The sequence below is a fragment of the Ambystoma mexicanum genome, chromosome 7p, assembly GCF_040938575.1.
Source record: "Ambystoma mexicanum isolate Mex_15411 chromosome 7p, UKY_AmexF1_1, whole genome shotgun sequence".
Classification (NCBI taxonomy): Eukaryota; Metazoa; Chordata; class Amphibia; order Caudata; family Ambystomatidae; genus Ambystoma; species Ambystoma mexicanum.
In genome coordinates this window covers 44,077,265-44,103,001 of record NC_090939.1, presented here as the reverse complement: position 1 = coordinate 44,103,001, position 25,737 = coordinate 44,077,265, and the positions used below count along the sequence as shown (strand labels likewise).

Genomic DNA, 25,737 nt, shown 5'->3' with positions numbered 1-25,737 from the left:
GCTCACTCCCTTAGAAGTAGTCCATCCCAACAGATATAGAGCAAGGTCCGGTATAGTGCACACTACCCTGAGAAAGGTAATGGGGTGGAAGGCGAAACATGCACCAGCAGTTTTTGATAGCTGAATAAATCATTGAAAATTGGGATCTGGGTGCTCGACTAGTGGCTTGGTTTGTAAGAGGTAAGTACAGCGCTGTAGGTAATTGCTCCTGAAGAATCTGGAGTGTAGGTCCCTGCAGCCTCCACTCCGCATATAGGTCCGCGTAGGGCCTACAAGCTTGCTGTGCAATCATACACCACATTGAAGGATGTCATGGGCAGGTGTAGTACTTCTGGGAGCTGGACTGGTACTGTGAATACTCACAAGGGATTAGCTTTGATAAATCATCTGAGCATTCATTTGGAAATTGGCAGCAATTTTCATCAATTGTTTCATCGCATGACCTGTCAGCCTATTGCTTCGTTAAGGCTTCTGACATATTTGTATTGCCGTCACCACGTTATTTTTAGTACACATCATGCCCAAACTTCCCCACATTGGCATTTGCATTCTGCAACTATGTACACCATAAGAGACACAACACACATATGCAACCCTCTATCCCCATATGTAAGTTATACAAGCTTTAAGACCACACCATACTGTTACCACTCAGAGGGAATACCATCAGCTAGGCAAGGGAGAGCTGGCAAAGGTCACCGTTTTCCTAAGATCAGACTAGGGTGTGTAGTGTTCCTGAAAACATGTTGCACATGCAGAAAACAAGGCATGCGGCACGCATCATGCACGCGCCCGCAATCAGTGACAGATTCCACGCAGGTTGGGGGCAGAGATCGAAACATCTTGTTGCGCGACTCAGAGCTGGAGTCGAAGGGCCTCATTGCGATTTTGCACTTACCACTCCGCCTGAGTATGGATTGGAAGCGCCTGCTGGTGAGTGGAGGTACTGCCCCGGCTCGCAATAGCATTAACGGTGGTGCAGAAATCACCAGATGCGGTAATACCGCCAACGCCACTCCCCACTAAAAGCTGTATGGGAATTCAGAAAAAGTGATACACGGCCATAGTGTGGTGGTGAATTGCTATGTCCACTTGTGGTAAGGTTTGTCCCGTTCGACATAATTATTAGCGCTGCTAATACGGCCAAACTCGTAACGAGGCCCTAACTACAGGGATGTGATGTACAAGGCAAGGAAAGGGGCAGACGGGGTTCTCGGCTGTTGAAATCTACGCAGCCATTTGATAGGGAGTGAGATACAGCACAGACAGTTGGGTGAGATCTTTGGTGCTCCATTTGCAAGGAATAGACTGTAGGCACCGGCTCGCATGCACCAACGCCAGCTGCTGTGTTTTAAGCTGCTAGTTTCCATGCATGATAGCCAGCTGCAATGGTGCAATACATTCAGGGGAATCTACCTGGGTGCTGTCATGTAGCAAAGAGTAGATGGCAATCACAGTTATGTTGATGCAGAGATGATATCTGTGTCAGGCTAACAGCATATGTGTGTCTGCCAGCTTTCGTGAACACTCTGGTCTCTTCCGGGCATGCATGCAAGAACGCTCCTGGGACTATTCAACAGCTACTAAGAGGATGTCGCTGGGCCGAAGAGCACATTGGAGCTCACTGTGCCCTGGAGGACATGGTTTTGAGGGATAGCTTTGTCCTTGCTCGTGCAATTGAGGGGAAGTAGGTAGCTGACTCGCCTTGCCCTACTGATCTCAATGTTTTGGCTCTGGCAAAATATGCCCTAGTCTCTTTCCAATGAGTAACAATGTAACTTTCTGGGGTAACTTTCCCACCTACACTGCTGCAGTAGCGGAGGCAGCTAATAGGGTGTAGGGTGCAGTAGCGGAGGCAGCTAATAGGGTGTAGGGTGCAGTAGCGGTGCCGGATAATAGGGTGCAGGCTGGAGGCTGGGAGTCGCACTGGACACCAGGAAAGAGGCAGGGGGGCAACTGCCCCCCACCCCCCTGCTCAACCCCTGGCTCCACCACTGCACTGCTGCTGGATCCAATGGGTGCAATCCTGTCTCTTCCTTCTCTTTGGCTGGTGTGTGTTGTTGAGTATTGATCTTAGTCCCACTGACATGTCAGCTTGATGGAGCCTACTGCACGACGCGTGCTCTGAACACTGATTCTCTAAATGAGGCATCCTTTCCACGTAGCACTTGCATTCGCCCTCCTCCCAGTGGAGTTGAGCATATAGGACTCCATCAATGAAACAGTGTGGGATCACAGCCAGTCCTATTTCATTCCAGAGTCCTGGAACGGGTGAGCAACACTCGGAGCCCAACACGGACGTCTAAAAATGGGAGTCAAATACATCTCCCTACTGTGGAATGGGGAATTAATATACATGGGGGGGGCTACGTTCTTAACTCCTCCCAATAAGCAGAATAGGCCGACGGCGTCCGTAGATGTGAATTGCATTGCAATCCTCTGCCTGACCATAGAGAACAGGTGCCCAGTGCTATGCCTTGTTCTACTGGAGCCAGTTCTCTCCTGGGCCACCTCATACCTTCACTGTATCACTGTTATGATAAACAATGTTCTCGCTGCCCACTGTAAGGGAAGGCTTTAACGCCCTCACTCTCCCCGCTCTCTGCCTAACCTGAGACATCTGGTCTGCTCGCCCCCCATTTCCTTTGCAGATCCCTTGCTGCCAAGCTGCCCACCCTCCACTCCCTTGGATTGATCCCTTGCGATCTACTTCCTTTGCCGTGTACTTCCCCCGATGACTTGTAAAGTTCTCTCTTGCTCCCGGAATCTAGGTCAGCACTCAATAAATACCCCAATAATTATAATAATTATAATAATAAAAGGCCAACATCTCTCCCACATCTCAAAAGACCAATGTCTCTTGGCACCTTCTCCAAACAATCCCCTACTCTGCCCTCTACAGTTCACTCCAATGTAGCACTGCCAGTCGCGAGGGGCACAGGCGACACTGAAGCTATCCCCCGAACGCATCTTCTACTTAAAACAAACAGTAAACCTGGAGTGGCATCCATTGGTCAAATGTGTCTTGGAAATGTTTGCCAAGCCTCGGGCAAATGTAAGCTGTTGGAGTCCAGTTCAATTTTAATTACGATGTTTACTGAAAATTATATTTTTGCAAACAATAAATTATGTTGGGTTTCTGTTTTAATATATGCCATTAAGCTGCCAAGCGGAGAAGTTCTAAGACCTCTCAACTGAGCAGGTTTGGCATACTGGAATCCTATTCGTCGAACCAATGCCAATCTGTGAAAGGATGGGTTTGCCCATCCGCCGTCGACAAGCGAACCAAGGTGTAGTCAGTCCATAAGAGTCAAGAGCAGACCACATCAGACCGCGCGATTTAGAAGGGTGACATGCTATGGTGACGGTAATGCGTGAGAGGGCTAAAAGTGACAGTACAGCCCGGGAGTTTATGCCACTTGTGGAGACAGTGGGTGAAGCCCTTGAAAGTTGAAAGAAGGGGTGAGCAATGATTGAGACCAAAAGTGAGATGCAAACTTAAGTGCAATGAAAATGTGGAGACCAAAAGCCAGGAAATGTGAGGAGCAAAAACAGGAAATGTGAGAGCAAGCATGAAAGTCACAGTTTGACATTTGTGGCATGTTCTGAGGGCACCACGATGTGCCAGTGATGAGCAGTGACCTTGCCAATACGGTTTGCATGAAGCCTCCATTTGGGCCTAGGGGCCTGTAGATTGTTTGAATAGTTAAACTCCTCTAAAACTGCTTTCTTTTGTCTGGACAGGAGTGGTCTATTTTCTTCGGAATAAGCCTAAGGTCAGAGTGCAGCCCTATATGAATCGGGCTCTTATACTCATTGTTTTATGGGTGAGACTTTATCTTTCAGGCATGTGGGATATGACTGATAGTGTAAGCTTACATTAGTAAGCTGTCTGTGCTCATTTAGGTTCTTAACTGTGGGTGGCATCTGGTAGTGCTCCCACACCCCTCAGCCACCTGCAGCTTTAGTGCTTCCCTAATTTCTTCAGTGTACAAGCGCTGTGGACGTTGACTTGTTCTGCCAAACCTGTGTGTTTCCTAAGCTTACAATATAGATAGAAATGACACTGACAGACCCCTGGGTTTTAAAAGATTCATTCTTTCATGTGGTAGTCAAACTCAATCTAATATCTCACAGCAGAATTAACTTATATTTCTTTTCGTGGGTTCTTTTTTGAAATCTGTCTTTTTCTTGATTTTAGTTCATAATATAAAACAGATCCATTCACCGGGGTCTGGAATCTACCTCCATCGTCTGTTCAATTATATACAGCTATTAAGTTAACCCTCTTGGATCTGTGTGCGATCAGTCCAGAGCCCTTTTGCCCCAATTCTCCTTTCCTCGGCCGCCTTTCTAGTAACGTCCTCTGCCCTGCTGCTCCTAAGTCACCTCCCCTTTGGCTGTCATACGGCAAGAATGACTCAACCTCCCTTACCCTACACATGCTCTCTACCTCCATCCTATCTGCTGAGGAGACTGCCCAGGCCACCTTCCAACTGCCAGCGCGGCTTTACGCTACCACTCCCTCGCCACGTCCTCCTCCTTCATTCCGCAACACACCCATCGCTACCCCCTTTACCAGTCTGCCACCTATCAGCCTTTTGCCATACGCCACCTGTCGCCGTCATCTACTCTGGTGCTGCGCTATTCCTTATACGGGTAAAGCATACCCGCTATGATGAACTTCTGATCTGACACACAGACGCTTCTTCAGGGGCTACTTGAAAATGCACCATTCTTCCTGACTAATACAGATGTGAGGGCTAGGGGTCTATTCACTGGGACCCAAAGATGTGAAGGTTCAGCTTCATTACAAATTGAAGAATAATGGGGAACGATGACTGGAGCACTTGTCATCACTGCTGACTTTTTAACCTGTCGGTTCCAAGAATCAGCCACACCTTGCATATAATGCCCTGCCTGCACGTGCGGAGGCCTGCAGTCTATTGGGTATCAGATGCACCCACTTGGATAACAGCTGAGCTCTGACCATGAATTAAGTAACACCTGCAGTCTACAAAATAATGGAATGCAGATCAGCAGACACGCGGCATCACGACTGCGTGTAACATACACCGTCTGCAAGATCTGGAGAAAACGTGTATTTGGGAGGGATTCCTTCCGCCCCACCCATGCTCCACACTTACGTCTACATTCATGCTACAAGCGTGTTAAAGGCAGACGCTGCAGCAGGAGCAGGCATGTTAATGTAGAATCTGGCCTCCCTCATGCATGCGTACTTACACGGGGTTCCTATACCAGCTGAGGCGGGTACTGCTTAGCAGATCCCTCACTTCATATACTCCCTTTCGCTCAAATAATCCATAAAGGACCCTGGCATTTCAGCAAAATCTTCCAGAGCTAGACTGGTGGTGTCCTCACCCAGCACATCATGGTCGGGCCAGGACGCCCTGCTGTAGGACACAGGCTGAGGAACGTGAGGCATCGGAGGGGCGGCCTTCTGGATAGGTGTCGTCATCTGCTGGTGGGACGGTGCTGGTACCTCATTTGACTCGATGGACTCCTTCTCTAGCTCAGCCTCAGAGGAGGACGACGGCCCCAGGACGTGGTAGAGGCTTGGCAGGCGGATATCGAAGCGGAGGCCGAACTTGGCGAAGAGCTTGTCGTTCAGAGCGTAGAGCTTTTGGGAGATGTCGAAGCCCAGCAGGGCGGAAAAGAGGCGGGCGATGTAGCGTTCCTTGGCCAGCAGCAGGTAGAGCTTCTTGCGGGGCCAGCTGATGTAGCAGCTGTCCGTCTCTGCAGTGAGGGTGACCTGGAGGAAAGTCGAAATACACGTCAGGGCGATCAAATATAGACAATGAATAAACTGATGTTTACATCAACTCTAGCTATAAAAGATACAACGATCATTCGACCAAAGAGGACTTGGAATTTATTTGGCGGAAACCATGTCCTCCTCTGCTCAAATCAATGCAAGGTTTGCTTTTAGGGGGCTGTGCTTCTGTCATCTGAAAAGTCTGTAACTTCTTAGCTTGCAACAACCGCTGTATAGCGGTGCAGTGCCACAATTTGGCCAGACTGGACCATTACATTGCACACTAATGTGATGCGTGAATCATTAGACAATCACACTCTTCCAAATGCAGCAGGTTAGGGCAAGATTTCCAAAACGCCACAAAATAAGTGCAGGCCATAAAACCTCATATTGACCACTTGTCCCAGCTTGGACATTGCAGTCATCAACATAAACAAGCATGGGCAAAGTTAACAGGTCTAACTTTAGAACTGCAGAGGACAGGATCTTTTCTTTAAAGCTCCTGAAGTGCACAAATAAATGCCCTCTCCTTTTGCAAAGCCAGGCCTATTGGCTTTGCCCATGCTTTTTATCGCCATTGCTTCCACGTGTAATGTCTATAAGACTCCACAACTCTCTGTTTGCTCTGCAGCTTCATCTGTGATTCAATATATCTGTTTCCACCTATTGCGCATGCTCCGGAAATATGAATGGTCTAATTTGCATACCCATGATGCCCTTCTGTTTTGAATAAATACTGATGTTTTCATCCTGTAAGTAGAGTTATATTTCCCATACATATTTTAAAGAGTTGGGCAGAGTGAGTTAAGTAGATGGACAGTAATGTGAGCGTAAACATTGTCCCCCTAACTTTGACAGTTTTCAGAAAAAGTACTCTCTATTCTTGAGGATAGGGCATGTGGGGCTGAATGACTGTCTGTTTCGAGTGGTGAATCGAGGGACTGTGCGGTGTGTGGGGTGCCTGAGACTGTGGGACATTTTTTGCTTAGGTGTGAGAGACATGTTGAAGAGAGAGAATTGATGAGGGTTCGGTTGACTGCGCTGAGTGTGGCTGAGCTGAGTGGGAGGGCTTTGCTGGGAGGTGACGGGGTGAGAGGCAGGAGGAGGAGCAGTGTGATGTTCGATTCTTTGTGAGGCAGACGGGGCGGTGGGAGGAGTTGTGAGTTTATGTGTGCTAAGTATTGATTGGTGGGTCTGGTGCACATCATCCTTTAAGATGGGGAAGCGCCTGCGTGGGTCCGCCCACGCCTCCGATAATTGAGAAGAAGAAGAAGAAGAAGCAATTAGTTTGACGTGGGTCCGCCCACGCATTCGGTAATTTAGAAGAAGAAGAAGCAATTAGTTCGATAATTTGAAAGAAAGAAAGAAAGAAAGAAAGCAATTAGTTCTGCTCTGGAAAGGATGATACATTGCAATACAAGGACGAGAAGCATTAATATCTGCTTTAACATAAGCAAAGCCCAACACCTCTGCCATCAGCTTAGTAAAACGTCATGGAAACAATGACATTATTTTGCTTATCAATTCATAATCAAAAATGTTCCCCAGATAATGTAATGCCGAGATTCTTTCACTGCTGTGCCCCATTACATGCTGAATCGCAAAGTTGTCACGCATCAGGAAAAGGCGCACTGTGTGGAAACATTACCACTGATCCGTCGCACAAGTAAACAATAACACTGTCAGGTGTGTTCTACCATTCCAAGATGGTGTCCCGAAAATCCAACTTTAGTTATAGAACAGACCAATAAAAAGGCTTTCTCTGCGTCGCGCAGTAGTTGACTGTTTTAGATTGGTGTTTAGTTTTGCTGTTCCAAACCACCTTGAAATAGGTTGTCAACGATTGATTTCAAGAGGAGGGTAAGCTGCTTCCAACGGGCAGAGAGTGCTTTTATAGTGAATTCTGTAATAATAACCGAAGTGGAATATTATTTACTGATATGAAATGTGTTCTATTTTTTGCTCTACTGCATTAAATGCACATGTTTGATTGTGTTATTGTTTGGGAGCCTCCTTATAATGTGGCAATAGACCCGAGGCGGTGGGCTAATACCGCCCCAGGTAATGCCCCCGGGGACGTAGTTACAGGCCGAGCGTAGCGAGGGCCTTAACAAAGCCCGGGGGCATTACCGTGGGTGGTATTGGACTGCCGCCGAGGGTCTTATAGCCATTAGTACTCCGGCCTGTTAGACCGGGGTACTAATGGCATTTTTTCCTGTTTTGAAAAAAAAAAGTTGCAAAAAAATGGCCGCAGGGAAAGGGAAAACGTAGTCCGTTTTCCTTTTCCATGGTGGCCATCGGGAGCGGAGGCGCTGGGAACAGAAGTGTTTCCAGCGCATTCGCTCCAAGAAAAGAAGAAAAAAGAAGGTAAATGGGGTTGGGAGGGTGGGGATGGGATAGATTGCGGGGGAGGGGAGTGGAGAAAAAAAAAACGTACCTGAGTCCCCGGCAGGGGACGAAGGAAGCCTCCAGCCATGGGGAGGCTCGGAGCGGGGATCGTTTCGAGCCTCCTCATTGGCTAAGGGGCTGCCATGCCCCTCACCGGGAACAGAGTACCCAGCAAGCACGGCGTACACGGGAATACTGTGTGGTATGGCTCGGAAAAGAGCCAATCCACAAGCTGTATTCCCGGTGCGCAGCACGTGCCAGGTACTAATGTTTGTTAATCACACTAACAGTGGTAGCTTAGAAAGGGCACATTTGTATAACATTAATAACTAGAAGATGTAATGTAGGACAAAGGTAGAAAAACGCTCAATGTACCAAGCAGCGTGGCAACAGGAGCAGCAGGTACATTGCTTCAGCAAGGCTTTACTGGTTTTCAGCCCCCACATTCGGTAACTGGGGCCAATCAGCTTGCCTCCTTCACCCCTGTTTAGGAGCTCCGCCAATTGCCTTGTGGGACTTGTGGGACTTGTGATCAAACCAAGAATGGTGCCAGCCTCGGAGAGGTTGTTTTGGAGGCTGTACCTGCCCATTTGCCATTGCCTTCTTGTACACAGTTATTTAAAGGAAACAAAGACCGTAGGTTTGTGAGTTTCCCAGTGTGAGGCCCAATCCTCTGGGTGGAGGCCCCTGTATTACGCATTCACTCACTTATACAAAATGCCTCCGGTGCTATTCTTTTGTGGATACTCTGCCCCATTCCAGTTAGATCCACCAATTGGATACATGCGCCAGAGTACGTATCCAATGGGCATTCAGAGAGCAAAGCAGTTAGACGAAGACGTATGCACACCTGGCACAACATACATCCCTAGACTACCTACATCTCCGACCCAAACAGATCACTCCTGCACGGATTCAGGCGTGGCCCATAGGGCTTATTGGAGAAAGTCCTTGATTGGCTGAGCTCAATGTTCCACAAGCATAGATTCTAAGGGTGCTTTGCTCTGCTTTTGAACCCCTAGTGAAGGTCCCATTGAGGCTGAGGTCGGACACTCTGCCCCGAAGGTTACCAAGAAGGAAGTGTGACGAATCAGGGAAATTCATCGCATCTTTCCCAGGGGGAACCACTCCCTTTGAAGATCGAGAGGTGAGCATGCTAATCAAAACCCTCCCTAGAGGCTTTGGAATGCAGGACCTCACTGTGAGTGACACCCCCAGGGGACCAAGAGTCCCATTCCCGTGTGGAAGTCCCAACAGGGAGAACAGTATCCTCCTCATCCATGGGAATCCAGGAAGAAGATGTTTCATTTAACCATGGGATTCAAAACAACCTTGATAATATTTATGAACATTTGGCTCAAGGCAATGATGGTTACTTGACAGCTGGTCCTATCCAACATGCCCCCTCTTGGTCATGGAATAAGGATAAGAACGTAATCAGTCATGAATGGAAGAGAAGGGATCCACGGAGGCGAGCCTGTGACGTGTGTACGTCAGATGGAGGCGGGGCTGTGCTTCTCAGCGGATCTGGCTGTGGCGCATGGCAGCAGTAGAGGGGAGCAGGCAACGAGCTGCACAACCACAGCGAAAACCAGGACCGACCAAACATTGTACCAGTTGGAGGCGTGACCACGCAGAGGATGTGGTGGGCTGGGATCCCAAGCAATGACACTGAGTCCAGCCAACATGGAGGAACAAGTTCTCCACGCATCATACCGAATGAGCCAGCAAACAAGGAGAAGCTAAGATGAGTGAGGCACAACACTCCATAGAACGGCGGAGAGCGAAAGAGAGCAAGATCAAGAGCGAGCTGGAGCGACTCACTGAAGCAAGCCCCAGGTCAGGGAAAGTACACGGGTTGACCACCGTGGTGGGGGATAGAGAAGCCAGATAGAACAATGGGGAACAGGAAGGAATGCCCGAATTTGAGATCAAGGGCTTATATGCCCTGAGGAGGAGAAAGAGAATCTTAAGCATAAAGATTGTGAAAGGGCAGAAGACCCAAGTATAATAATGAGCCAAACGCCCTATAGACACTATGCAAAACCAGGGGAAGAGTATCTGATAAGGGGTTACCAGCACCCCTGGGAGATAAGGAGAGAGCCACCTGAGTCCCAAGAGTATAAGAAGAAACATATTGAACGAGCTAAAGAGAGACTGAATGACAAGCAAAGTGTGTATACAAGAGAGAGAGGTCCAGCCAAGGAGATACCCCTCCATCTACACCAAATCAGCCATCTACACCAAATCAGCCATCTACACCAAATCAGAACTTCAACATGTTCAGGAACTTGAGACTTTGTGTTTGTTTTGGAGAACCTTTGTGTGAACTTTTTGGCAAAGACAGAATTGGGTAACAAAGAAGAGATACCCAGCAGACCGAGGAGAGGTAAAAAAGAACATGAACTCTGAAAGCAGGACCTTCGGCTTAGTTTAGGTAACGTTTTTTTCAGCGGTAGGGCCGGATAGAAGATCATTTACTGTTGGGACTATTGTCAAGCACCATAGTATAGTTCTGTAGGAAGGGAATCCTCTTTTAGCAATAGGGGCAGAAAGGCATTTTTTCCTTTTCCTTTAAATAAATTCAGGTCAGAACCATCGGCCCAGCCGGTGAGAGAGAGTGAGCAGAGAGGCAGATGGCAAGACCTGAGTGCACGCAACCTGGGTGGGATCACCCACCGGGCCCAGCTGTTCCACCCTTGGTCCACGCTCTGCTGGGGGAGGCCTGCCACCTCCACTCATAGGAGAAGGGACTGGTGTCAAATGAGGCAGAAGTGACAACATAGTGAAGGGTGCCTGCCCTCTCCAGACAACATAGCACACAGCCCTAGAGGCCCATAACCTCAGCAAAGATGACTAAAGGAGAGGCAGAGTCCAAGAAGCAGGGCAGTATGGATGCCTATACGAAGCAAGGCGCAAAGCCTAGGGGGGACCCAGAGCCGAGCTCGACAGAAGATGCCCCTGGCATTTGGCAAGTACCGGCCAGCATGCAAGCAGGGTTTACTTCAGTGACCCTAAAGATGGATGGGATTACTGCCTCCAAAACTCCCTACAAACCCGGTTGGATAAGGAAAGTGCCAGAATAACCGAGACTGAATCACGTATCAGTGGGGTTGACGATGAGGTGAGTGGCTTGAAAACCCTAATGACTCCCATTGCCATGGATGTAAAGCTAAGTTGCCAGAGGTGTGATGACCTGGAATCATGTTCCAGGCACCGGACCACCCATTGGTAAGTCAGGATCCCCGGAAATGCAAGCATGGAGCAAATGGAGGAGTTGCTGGAAAAGATACTGAAGGAGACTCTTAGAAACCTGTCGTTATTTGCAACAGATTTGGAATGTTTACATTCTTGAAGGAAAACCTTGTTTCCCTTAACATGTCCGTGTTGCTGATATTGAGGAAAGCACCTTATTGTTGTCTCACGTTACGTGAGACGTAACGGAGGAGATTCTTCCTGATTGCCACGCCCCTTTGTTTATCGGGAGGGAAGCGGTGAAAGTTGAAGCGGGACACAAACAATGGATCCTTCGGTGGGCCTACGCAGTGATGAGCGGCAGCTGCGTGCAGCGATGCATTCAATCACCGGCTGTAGGCGGAAGATGCATTGCTCTGGGCTTCACGGTGCCCGCGGCTTCGTTCGGGAATACGAGTATGCAGTTCCCGTTTGCTCATCTGATCTTCTGAATATAACCATGGTAAGCCCGCTGCCTCGGATCCTTTTGTGCCCAGGATTGTGATCCTCATGCCTCCTTCTTGGCTTCTTTTCCGAACGCTGCACAGACTTTGTGACTGTCTCCGGGGCTCGAACGTCTCAATATTGCCTTAATGCGTGTTCTGCCTCCCCCGAATTTACGCGTGCTACAGTTCCCTGCACCCCCCTGAATGTCCCGGCGTGATGCAGTTATACATTGGTACTGTTTTCCGGGGCAGAACCTCCACCTCTGCCCCTGCTGGAAATCCAAAGCCCCCACTCTATTACACACCTGGAAAATCTGAAGTATGCATGACGTTGTACAATGCTCTGCGACTGGGCCATGCATGAGACAGTGGATTGAATATTGTTGTGCTGATAATGCTATGACTTGCTGCACGAAATATGCCGTAAGGCTGACTGGAACTCAGTACATTGGGGCATTGTTATGGGTTGGTGGCTGGGTGTGGGCCTGAAGCTGTGTGTTTTTTTTTTTTTTTTTTTTTTTTGGGGGCTATGCCGACCTTTGGTATTCATGCATTCCAACAACTGCGGTGTTGATAACTGCTTGTGTGCCTACGTGTGATTGCAGCGGTTTGCACCCAGTTTGATGCGCTCATGTCCCTATTCTGTAGAAATTACTGATTCTACAGCTGTCGTGACTGAGGTTATATAAAATTGGGGAGGTTTTAAGTTTTAATTTTATGTTGAGGGTGTTGAAGTTTGGCTCTAGCAGCCTGCGGAGTCATCTTTTCTGGCCTTTATCAACCACCATTGCATGTGTTCATTCATTCTATGGTTTTGCACATACTGGGGTCGGGAGAAAGAGGAAAGATGTTTGATTTTGCTTTTGATTGAACGTGGAGTTGTCGGAGGACATTGCGCTGCAGGGACCCTTTGGGACAAACGTCATCTAGTTGGTCCAAGAGGTCACGTTTGATTTCGGTGGTGCTTCATTTTGCTTTTATCTACTGCGACTGGAGCTTCACCACACTAACGTCTGCTGTTGCTACATATTATTATGTCTGACTCGATAGGTCTATTAGGTTTGACCCATAGGGCAGTCCTTGTATGCATGATGTACGTGCTTCTGTACTTGTGACATTATGACTTAGTCAGTGAAGTTCTCAGATGCATCTTTCTGTGGTAGACTAGGGGGATGACAGATGGTTGCACATTACTGTTCTGTATTGTACGGGGGTACTATTGTGACGGTTGTGGAATTTGTATGTTAGGATATGCCTTTAATTGCACTTGGAATGTGTAGTAATGCATTGGGTGCTATATGTCTGGTAGGGCATGGGGTATTTTTTTTTGTATTATTATTTTTTTCCAACGCTTTAAGGTGGGTTAGAATAGGGTATGCCTTGGGATTGTGGTTATGGGGGTGGTGTACATAGATGGTGTATGTTCGGGAAGGTGGGGAATCGGGCTGGATATTAGAGTTATCTGTATTTCATAGTTCCTTTTGGATAATTGTGAGGCGAGCTGTATGGTCGTGTTTGATGTGCAACTTTTAATTTTCTGTATGTTCCATTAGAATAGTTTTTTTGGCATTGGCGTGAATAGTTAATTGGGTTATAGAAGTTCACATGATTCATATTATTATTGTAGGGATGATTTTTTTGTCATATTTATGATACTTGGCATGGAGTTTCATTTCTGGTGGGTATAGTTCAGAATGTTGTACTTACTGTATATATTTATACTTATTTTGAGACTGATATTTATCGGTCTGGTTTTTTTGTGCATTGCTTTTGCTGTATGTTTGTTCATCTGTATTTGTGTCTTTTGTTCTTGTGACTATCCTTTCCTTTCTTGATCCTTTCCTTTCTTGGAACCTTACCTTTGATCTTGATGTATACTATATGCATTGAACTTACCTGAATTGGGGTTATGGTTGCATTGACTTTTGTTTCATGGAATGTTAAGGGAATTGGTACTGCTGTGAAGAGACGCAAGGTTTTGGCATGATTGTGGAGAAGTAGAGCTGATGTGGTTTTTCTTCAAGAAACACATTTGCATGAGCAATCTGAAAAATACTTGACCAATTCCAGATACGCTAGAGTTGTCTTGAAATGCTGTGACTCTAGATCTAGAGGGGTGAGTATTTTGTTTAGAAAGGGCCTACTGGTTAAAGTTGAGAAGACAGTTGCGGATGAGGAAGGTAGAATCCTATTGCTTGACATACTTCATGATGGGAAGAAAATGACGATTGGTACGGTATATGCACCATGCTCACCGGCGGTGTCTTTTCTTGCTCAATTGGGCCTTTTGTTGGATGGTATGGAGGGTGAGTCATTTGTGTTAGGTGGTGACTTTAATTTAGTAATGAATAGTAGGTTGGATCGGAAATCAGAATGTAGATATTACAATGAGAAGTTTAGTGAGGAATTGAAGGCGTTTGTGTATAAATATAACCTTATTGATATATGGAGGGTACTTCATCACGATGAGGAAGATTTCTCGTTTTATTCACCTGTTCACGACTCGTTCTCCAGAATTGATTATTTCTTTATTAGTGATACCTTGAGTAGTCAGACAGCGTCTGCTAATATTCTGGAGAGGGGCATCTCTGATCATGCTTTATTGGATCTGCAGTTCATTCTGGACAATGTAGGAACCAAATCAAGGAGATGGAGAATGCAGGCTAACACACTGAAGGATGACTTGGTTACTGGGGGTTTAGATGTATTTATTGGACATTACTTTGAGGAAAATGTAGGTTCTGCTGGTATTAAGTCTGTCTGGGATGGTTTTAAGGCAATCTTACGGGGAGAATTGATAAGTAGGTCTGCCCATGCAAAGAAGAATAATCAGAAAATAATTAGTAAGCTGGAGACTGAGATCAAGACTTTGCAGAGGGTTAGTGCTAATGATGGTTCGGTCAGAATAAGCAGAAATTGCATACATTGGAGGTGGAATTAAAGACACATATTCAAAACTTGGCAAGTCAAAGTATGTTTTATTCGAAACAGAGGTTTTGGGAATCTGGTGATCGGAATGGCAAATTGTTGGCTCATAAGCTTAGGGGGGTGGTGGCTGATACATGTGTTTCTACTATTCAAACTGATGGTGGCATTACTTTACATAGGAATAAGGACATCTGTGAACATTTCTGAGAATTTTATGAATCCTTGTATAGGGAGGACAGTGCACCGATGGATGATAAATTGGAAATATTTTTTGAGAAAATTTCACTCTCTAAACTGGCTTTTGAGAAGCGGACTTTACTTGACTCTGCAATTGAGGTTGCTGAAGTTAGTGTGGCTATATCACAATTGAAAGATTGAAAAATTTGAAGTACAATTGGCACCAGTTTTGTGTGAACTTTATAATGAATTTATAGTATCGGGAATGCTGTGTGAATCAATGAAAGAAGCGTTGCTTGTTGTGATCCCAAAACCTAACAAGGATCATACTAGGTGTGGAAATTACAGACCTATTTCAATGTTGAATGTTGATCTTAAAATTTTCACTAAACTTTGGGCCAACCGATTGAAGTTATGTGTGGGAGACTTGGTTGATGGGTCTCAGGTGGGTTTCATTCCAAGGCGGTATGGCTATGACAATATTAGAACTGTGTTAAATGTGGTTGGTGAGCATTTTGGAAGGATCTCAAATTAAGTCATTGGTTTTTTTGATTCTGAGAAAGCCTTCGATAGGGTTAACTGGAAGTTTCTAGAATACACCTTAATGAAGATGGGTTTTGGCCGGATCTTTATGTCAATGTTATAGTGTATTCATAGGGATGTTAGAGCCCGGGTATTGGTGAATGGAGTTATTTCGAATTCATTTCAGTTATTGAGAGGCACGCGACAGGGCTGTCCGTTGTCCCCTTTTTTGTTTGATTTGGCATTAGAACCACTTGCTACTTATATTAGACAATGTGAGGTTATTAAAGGTATTGTGGTTGGGAAAGTTGAAGTTAAAGTTTTATCGTATGCTGATGACATGCTCCTTATGTTGTCTAATCCTGAAGTGTGTGGTGAGGTAATTAAAAACATGTTTCAGGAAGTGGGTGATTTGTCAGGACATAAAGTGAATTGGGATAAAACTGAGGTCTTTCCTTTGTCTAGTCACTGTGATTGTAATGTTTTGCGTTCATGGAATTGTAAGTGATCGCCAGGGGGGGTTAAATATTTGGGGATTCATATTATTGGGGATTTGAAGAAATTGCTACAATTTAATTTGGACTTGGTAACTGCGAATATGTCATTGTTGATTAAGAGATGGGAAAGATTGGCATTGAATTTGTGGGCAAAGATCAATGCGATTAAAATGGTTCTTTTACCAAAGGTCTTGTATGTTCTCCAGTCCATCCCGTTGTTGTTATTTAAAAAACAGTTGATAAATATCGAAATACTTTTTTCTTCTTTATTGTGGGGTTCTGGGAAAAGGCCTCGGGTTCCGAAATAAATGCTGGTACAAAAGGTTGAGGATGGAGATTTGGTTTCCCTGATTTAATTAAATATTACAGAGCCTTTTTGCTTAAAGAAAGCTCATATTACTTTAGAGAATGGAATGCTAATGAACCAATTTGGTTGCGCATGGAGAGGGAAATTTGTGCTCCGTTTGATCTAGGGAATGTTTACAGTATGGATAAATTACCAGTTCGGAGATTGATGTTAACGCCAATAGTGGCGACTAGACAGGTCATGGGTGCGTGGTTTAGAGACAATGGTCAGAGTTATGGTTTCAGTCCTGATGCTTCTATATGGTTTAATGAAGCGTTTCAGATTGATAATAAATGTTTGAATTGTATTAGTTGGATGAATAAAGGTATTCTGAAATTGGCGAATGTGATGGATGGGGTTCGGTTGTTGAGTTTTGTGGAATTACAGGATAGATTCAGATTGGGGCGAAGTGAGAGGAATAGGTAGTTGCCTTTCGTGGCTATGATAGGTAGTAGGATGGAAATGGCTGATGGTTCTATTGGAAAGAAACCGGAGATTAGTAAATTGTTGGAGGGTCAAGAATACGGTGTGCGTACTTATATGCAATTCATGCCTATTGATGAGAAACTCTGTGGTGCGTGGTCTAGATTGCGAGAAATTTGGTCGGATGAAGTTCAGGGTGAAATTTCCAAAGTGGATTGGAGAAATATTCTGAAGGTTACTTGAATTTGGGCCCTGATATGGGTTTATGTTTAATCCGACAAGAAGTGGTTGGGCGGTTGTATTGGACGCCAATTAAGATGTTTAAATTGGGGCTACGGCCTAATGATTTGTGTTGGTGTTGTAATGTTGATAGGGGTACTTTATTGCATTTACTGTGGGATTGCTCAAGAGTGCAGGCGTTTTGGACGGCGGTTATTGATAGGATTGACTTGATTTTTGGTATAGTTTTGCGGAGATCGGCAGTGAATGTCATTTTGCTTTCCCATAAAGATAGAGGTGGAGGTGCTGGGAGACATTCTTGCTGGATTGATCGGGCCATAATGACAGCAATTAAGTTAATCCTCTGGAATTGGAAAATGAGGAAAAAAACGAATGTCGAGGATTGGCTGACGGAATTGCATGTTTTGGCACAATTTGATAAGGTTTAATTTCGTAATAGGGATAAGGAAGAGGATTATGTGAAGATATGGGGTCCGTTTCTGGCTCTTTATAATTGACGTGAAGTTTGGTTAGCTTTGATATCTATGGTATTCGTTGTGAAGTTGGTAGGGTTCCTCTACCACCCCTTTTTTTGTTTTCTCTCCTCTTCTTCTCTTCTATTTATAGTGTCCTTTGTGCTGTCTTTTGTGTTTGTGTTGTCTTTTGTGTATTCCTGTCACTTTACTGATTGTGTTTTACATGGGTTGGTTAATTGTGGAGCTGGAATATTTATGATGTTTTTATTATTCTGTAAATTTCGGTTTTTTTCTGTTCACTGTGAGACATTTTTACTTTTACTACTGTTACTTGTGTTTTTTGTGGAAATTAATAAAGTATTGTGAAAAAAAAAAGAAACCTGTCGTTTTCACCACAGTTCGCCGTCGAGCAGGCCCATTGCTCTCTGGCACCTAGGCCTCAACCAGAAGCGCGCTAAGACCGACCGTGGCAAAACTGTTAAATTATAAAGGTAGACGCACTATTCTCCGGCTGGCGAGGGGGAGGGGTCAGCTCCAATACGAGGCAAGAAGGATACAAATTCACCCGGATTTCTCGATGGCGGTGCAGGCAGAGCACAAGAAATTCATTATTGTTAAAAAGCTTTTGGGACTTACCGTTGCCGTACGCGATGCTCTTCCCAGTGAAGCTGAGATTACAATACAAAGAGAAAAACCATATTTATTCACAATACCGGAGGAGGCTATTAACTTTATTGAAAACAGCATCATGCTGCCGAGGCCTGACGGCTGATTGGCACCACTGTTGAGGGAAGAATGAGAGAAGAAGCAGGCGGAACAGGGATGATTTATCTGGCTCCACGCTGCAACACCTAACCTACGCTGGACTGTGACGCGTTTATTGAACCACTGGCACCACTACGCAATTTACGTTAGTCAATGGACTTGATAAGCCGGTCTGCGGCGATTAAGCAAAAGAGGAGCGATGCCAGCAATCGCCCACATGCTAAGTAACAAAGTTCTAAATTACGTTTGGAGGGTTTTGCTTATTTGGGACTACATTAACCTGGTTGGGAAGTAGTGAGGGTGGGTGGTGTGGGCAGGGGGCGGTGGGAGGACACAAACATTTCAGAAATGCTTGGCCAATGTTGTCATTGTTAGAAAAGCACGCACCACAATCGCAAAAGGTACACCCAATATGCCGTGGGTCAGAGGGATGTATCCAAGGAATGCATGCACTCCAACGATGGGCTTGCGAATCATGTTTGGAAACTTCAAGGGATGGGCAACCCTATAAAGGCTAGGAAGCTTGTAACGTGCATAAAAAGACATAAGAGCAAAATAATGTTCCCACAGGAGACGCATGCCATGGGCAGAACACTAGGTAGCTATGCAAGCGCGTGGGGCACCAACAGATTTTTCTCATCCCACTCTTATGGGATGTAGCAATAGGACCCTACCAAGAGCGGCATGCAGTATCCAACAGGCTATGTCCACAGGGGACCTAATAAATGCTTGGAGGTGTCGCCACCTTACCCAGCGGGAGCAAACGTATTATTCCCCTGTTCACAACATGTCCTCCAGAATTGTCCTGCTCCTGGTCTCTCGTGCCATGATGCTCTACAGCCACAGGGTTAGCATACCACCGCGCACATACTCTGACCATTCTCCGGTGGTGGTGGAGTGGCCCCCCAAATGTCCTGGCGATTCGAACATGCAGCTTTACAAAATATTTTCTTTGAGGCCACTCTTCGGAAGCATTTTCATCAGTACTTCACACTCAATACAGGCTCTGTTGACCTGGTAGGTATGTTATGGCAGACCTTTAAGGTTTACATTAGGGGGGTAGATAAGTCGACCGAGACGGGGTACTAAAAGTCATAAGGCATGAAATAGCTAACAACAAGATGGAATTATGACGTTTAGGAAATGCATATGCAACCTCCCCAACCGAAGGGTATGTGCAACAAATGATAATCGTCCTAGATACTTTTCGGGAAGTGGCAGGCAGGGAAACCAAATACTTCTTCAGACCACAAGCAGCCAGGAGGTATAGTGATGGAGATATGCCAAGCAGTAGCTTAGCCCGGTTAGCGAAGCAGGAAGTGGGGGCAGGGTGCATCGCGTCTATCTGTAATGAAGAAGGAGTAACTTGCTTCGCAGGTGATGATATAGTGGAAACTTTCCAAGCATTCTATGCAAAACTCTACACTGCTCAGGCTGATTGCTCACAGGTGGACATGAATGTGTCCTTTGACGTCCTCCCCTGAACAGAGCTCTCATCGGAGACCAGGGAACGGTTAGATCAGCCAATCTCATTGAACAGGCTCCTTAAAGCCATCGAAGATCTGCTTTGGAGCAAGGACCCTGGGCCGGACGGACTTAGACAAGAATTTTATAAAGCATATACTACAATACTAGCTGCGTATTTCTTACAAGTATGGAATGAATCACTTAAGACCATAAATCTCCCAACGACCTTAAGAGAAGCGACAATAACGGTTCTCCTAAAGCCTGATAAGCCGGCCTCTGAATGCAGGTCTTATAGAGCCCTGTCACTCATGAATACGGACTCTAAGATACATGCAAAAATACTGGCAAACAGACTCCTCCCATTAATGAGTAGTATAATACACACAGACCAAGCAGGGTAATAGGCAGGGATGCCCATTTTTGCATCTCCTCTTCGCCATTGCGTTAGAGTCATTGGAGGACTTGCTCAGGGACCGGCATGCCGGCACGAGCATACGGATTGCACCTCAACCTGAGATTGTGTCTCTGTATGCCGATTAAAATGATAGGTCTACCCAAAGTACTGTAAATCTTTAGTAACACCCTGATCCGGAAGGGCAAGCGGTTCTTTGGGGAACTGCACAAAGAAACTGGCCCGTTTCCTCTGTCATGCGGGGCCAGTATGGAAGAAAGGTGAGGTGCTTGCTAGGCCATACCAAAAGAGGGGCTTGGTCGCTCCTGAGCTGGAGCTGCACTGGCTGGCTACCCAGGCACGGTTTGCCACCTATTGGCTTGATGCAGCGCATGCTACCCCGCACGTGAGACTAGAGACAGTTGCGGCAGGAGAGGCTGCCCTTAAGACGCTGATAGTGAGCAAGGCTTAGAAGGATGAGTGCCAGTTCGATCCGATGCGCACCACTCAGAAAACAGTCAGCAGGACTGCGAGAGATGCACCATACTATAAAAAAATATCCATATGGGGATTCAGAGAAACTGGGGTGCATTACAGTACACTTACATGGAAGGCCTGCTCCCTGGTGGGATTTGTATCCAGCTACACAACCATCACCCTGGGCATACGGGTAGTACCGCTGAGTACTTACAATACCACACAATGAGGGCAGAGTTTAAGGGTAAATATCCTTCCTTCCCATGGCAACCCCTGAAAACCCTCCATGCCGCATACATATCCAAATTCTTTGGGTATCGCAGGGTATTACATTATACACTGCTTCAAGAACACTCACGGCACGCGGTAACCGGGGCCCAGAGGACATGGCGTGCAGACCTGGAAAGGGGCATACCAGAGGAAGAATGGGGACGGATGTGTCGCCTGACCAAACAGGTTTCGCTAAATGCCAAATTTAAGCTGATCCAGTTCAAAATACTGCATAGAGAGCCCTACGCCCCGGGAGAAACCCAAGGTGTGGGAGATGCCCCGGTGTGAGAGTGGAAGCGCATTATATGCATATGATCTGGCAATGCCCAGAGCCACATGACTTCTGGGTCACCATATGTGCGACGGGTGGAGGCCGACCCTCGGGGTTGTTTGTTCGGTCTGCATAAGTATAAACAACAAGCCAAGAGGTGGTTTATTAACTCGGGGTGCCTGCTTGCAAAGAGGTGCATATTGCAACACTGACTTCGAGGAGACCCCACACAGTGGAAAGCAGGATGCGGGACATTACATGGGCCAGCGACAATGAAGACATGTATGTGGGCACGCGGCCGGCCACGCCGCCTAGACCCAAGGACATATGGGTCCGCTTCAGAACTTATTTACTGAATGCAAATGTATCTGGAAGTGACAAATTGGAGGATAATAATGGATTGTGTGTGCATTGTGTGTGCATTGTGTGTTCATTGTGGGGGTAGGCTATGGGGGAGGGTGGCAGAGGAACATGACATGTCGATTGGGTTCACTGTTTATGAGACGTGTGTGGGAATAACATTGGTGATTTTCAAACCCTGTACATGGTGCCCAGCGATTCAAATAACGTTATTAAAAAAAACATCTCCCCACGCTGAGGGTCTTCCTTATGGCCAATAATAGCACCAGACAATCTAAGATCATATTAGATAATGGACCTGCGGCCGCCCTGATGCCCACAAGGATGATGACAGAGCGGCGACTCATGCAAAGCAAAGGACTGATGGCTGGAAGGGAGTGAATTAATCTTAAACTCTGGCACGGCTCTGGGCAACCCTCCAGACCATCATTCTGCCCCTACCGAGCCATTACAGAAGGGGAAAGACCATAAGCAAATCAGGTTTGGTCCCCCCCCCAAAAGGTGCAGCCCAGCCCTAACTGCTTGTACACATTAGAGCCGACCGGAGAGGAGCCAGTCGTGGAAATACCTGCGGAACTTGCAACCAAAAAGCAGAACCAAGCTCATGGGGCCTCATCACGAGTTTAAGGGTAAGTGGTAAAGTTGGCGGTACCACTACGCCAAATTACGAGTTTGACCATGGAGTGGAGGATCTGCTTCCTGGAAAATCCTGGATGCAAATCCTCCAACTCAACACTGAAAAATGGGCAGAATCAGCAGCAGAGGCGTTGCTAGGGGGGGCTAAAGGGGCTATAGCCCCTGGTCTTTTGCTTGTAGCCCCTGATAGAATCTCAGGAGCTACAGCCAAAAGACTAGCTAGCCCCCAGTCCCGACACTTCCGACATCAGCATAGCCCCGGGTCTTTTCCAGACCTAGCAACACCCCTGATCGGCAGAATGATCGCAGTGGAAATTCCTCAAAAAAAGCCCCATTGAGTCCAATGGACCCAAATTAAATGGGGAATTATACCGCCACTTGTAATGCAGTGGAAATTCCAATGGACCAAGTGGTGGTAACGGTAATTAGTTTGGGTGGTATTCCAGTGGATTTAATGCCCAACTCGTAATGAGGCCAACTATTCTTCCTTCCAAATAATTGTCAGTCCCTCTGTAAATTGTGACCCCGCTCAGAACTCATTTTTCGCCAACCCACCTATCATAAAGGCTCAGATATGAAAGCGCTGTGACAGTTGCAGCCAGCCTCCTGACCGGGCCAGATCACAAAGCCCCCTTCTAATATTTCAGGGCTGGCTTAGATGGCTTCAGTGACTGAATGGCACACCCCCTGGGCCTGGGTGGCACCTTGTAGATAGGCTGCTTACTACAACTTCTCCGATCTGACCTCCTTCCTGTTGCTGGAGGTGGTGCAGTGTGGAGTGTGCCATGTGGCACCAGCTGTCTCTTGGTGCCGCAGCCCCAAAGACGTGACCTGTGCATGGCTGTGTGATGTGGCCTGCCCTGACCCACCAGCGGTTCAAAGTCAAGTCAGCCAGTAGGCACACAGTGTGCTGCAGTGGGCATGGAACAGCCACTTACTTCTAGATCAGTCATCTTGGCTGGGCTTCCAAGGACCCCCAAGCAAGATCAGCACCTTGGGCACATGAGTCAGAGACTGCAGAACACAGCGGCCACCCAACAGTGACTTCTGTGCAAATCAGCAGCCTTGGGTCTCTAAGTTATTAAGAACATGGACCCTGATCCTTCAACTTAATGCAAGATATCCACATTGCACTAAATCAACTCAGCAAGGAGCACACACCAAGACTGCCTCACACCTTCACATTAAAACCAGCCCACGTGGTTGCATCAGCTCTTTGGGCACGGGGCTGAATGCACGACAGGCCAGGCCTGCTCACCTCCTAAATGGAAGTGAACATATAAATACAGCACATGCTATAGCCGGCTTATTGAATCCACATTGGCGTAGGGCTGTCGCCACCCAGCCACCCACGTGAGCCCCAATGCAGCAGTGCATGCACAAGTGTTGGGACTGCACGTGCCCAATGCCTGAATATGCCCGGGGTAGCTGTCGCTGGGTCGCTTGTGCGCGTAGTTAGTTCCTCCCACATCGCACAAGTCCATGCTGTGAACCAGGGTCTTGTGGAGAGGGAATTGCAGGTGAAGTTGTGTGAGGCAGAAACTACCCTGAACATTCTTTGGGACTTTTCTCAGCCTGCTTATTCCTGCAGTGCCAGTAGAACAAGTGCTTGAATGCTGAAAATCTTCCTACAAAGGTGAAGTGAAATGGTCGAATAGTGTGGTGCATTTCTCAGACAAGCGTAACCTCCATAACTCTAACAGGCGGAATGTTTTCCTAAACTCCTAGGAAACTCCTAGTTTTGATTTAGGATTCACTGTCCCGGGATTAGCACTGTTCCGTGATAGTCAGCGTGATTACCCACCTGGTCTTCTCTTGTGCGTGTACATATCTCTTTTGCTCGCTAGCTAGGTTCCCCTACAAAAACAAAATCCAATATAAATGCCCAGAATCTGGCAATCCCAAAAGAAGGGTGGTGGCCTCGCCAAAAGGAACTTTCCAGAATACTTCCTGATCTTATATCCCAGACTGCACGCAGCTCTAAAGTGGATCTGTAAGGTATTGCCACGCAGGTGCTCAGTCTGCACATTGTATATTGACCCTTTACATATATTTAAGGTCATAGTCTCAAATCCTGCGATCGCCAATACCTAGGTCTCTACACGGGTGCTAATGGTGTCTTATAAAAAAAAAAAACTACCTTTTCTGTGCTGGCCGGCACCCAGCAGTGCTGTCCTTGAAGTCCGTATTCAATGTTGATGACTGTGACGTCATCGACATTCAACACTGCACATTCCCCCATTATGTTAAGCTTAGCAACCATAACTCGCACCATCTACGTGCATTGCTAAGACTAACACCTAGGACATCGAACATGACATCACAAATATCATTAATGATTGATAATTGATGAAAAGTCCCTACCTACAATGGGTTCTTTCTGTTACGTTGGTAGAAAGATGTCAGGGGTAATTGTGTAATTTTAAACATGTAGTAGCTAGCTAACAATGGAAGACTTAATACACACGTGTGCTAGTACAAACAATGCATATGTAGACTCAATACATAGAAATGAGAGGCACATACAGGAAAACTGAAGTAAGGAACAAAGAAACAGCATCATTAGAAATTGTATCTTCCTGTATACAAATGAATTGTATATTTGAGGCCTGCTATTGCCTTATGCATGTGCATCATGAGCTGAGACCACACCCTAAGGAAAGTACTTTAAGTACACACGACAAGGGTAACGTTTTAATGTACAGTGCCTTTTCAATTTTTATATTTTGATTGTCAGTGAATAAAACCACCTGGCCTACATTTTTCAATGTAATAAAATAAGAGAGGCAGACATGTGATGTCATCAGTGATGTCATTAATGATATTTGTGATGCCATGTTTGATGTCCTGGGTGTTAGTCTTAGCAATGCACATAGATGGTGCGAGTTATGGTTGCTTATCTTAACATAATGGGGGAATGTGCAGTGTTGTTTGGTGTCACTGTGAAGTATAACATCCCTTTAACAAAGTTTTTTACCAAATGTACATATTTATATATGGCAGGGAACAAAAACAAAGGGGCTAAACATGTAATGCCGTCAATGATGTCATCAGTGACATTTGAGATGACAGCTGTCATATTCTGGGTGTTAGTGTTAGCAGTGCACAGTGGTGATGACAAGCAAGGGGGCTCAGTCTGCCATAATTGGTGAATTTCAGAGGTTTTTTGTTTTTAATGTGAAGCATAAAGGGGAGGGCGAACATTTTTTTGTAGTGAAGTGCACAGGTTTTTGGTACGGCAACTTAACCATAACGTCCCCTCAACAAAGTTTTTTTGTAGTGAATTTTATTTTATATAGCCCCTTACGCCAAAGCGCTGTACATAAGAACAGAAAACAGTACAAACAATGAAGTCAATATTTAAAACACAAAGTATTTCAGCAATTGCAAAAACATCCTCATTAACCATATAAGAGAAGGTGCGGTCCTAGAGAGACCCGAAAGGGTGAATAGACAGTGATGGATCGGAGAGAGAGAGGGAGAGCATTCCAGTTTAAAGGTGCTAGAAGAGAAAAAGACAGAAAGCGAGATTGAGCACAAGGGAGATGGGGAAATACAAAACGATAGTGAGAAGCAGATCCGAAGCGAGCGAGAGGGAAAATAAAAAGAAACAACGGAAGAAAGATAAGGAGGGGCGAGACCATAAAGAGTTTTAAAAAATAGACATA

At 46.1% G+C, this 25,737-nt stretch overlaps 1 protein-coding gene across 2 annotated transcripts in view; it reads right to left on the bottom strand.

The window, feature by feature from the left end:
- The window catches only part of POPDC2 (popeye domain cAMP effector 2), a 152,487-nt gene that overhangs the window by 58,111 nt on the left and 68,639 nt on the right, over positions 1 to 25,737 (bottom strand). The window contains exon 3 of one of the 2 annotated variants that reach the window (XM_069635735.1): positions 5,245 to 5,773. In XM_069635735.1, the coding sequence (XP_069491836.1) occupies positions 5,291 to 5,773 (483 nt within the window). In that variant the 3' untranslated portion in view covers positions 5,245 to 5,290. The remainder of the gene's footprint in view (positions 1 to 5,244; positions 5,774 to 25,737) is intronic. The other variant, XM_069635736.1, reaches the window with a different exon arrangement.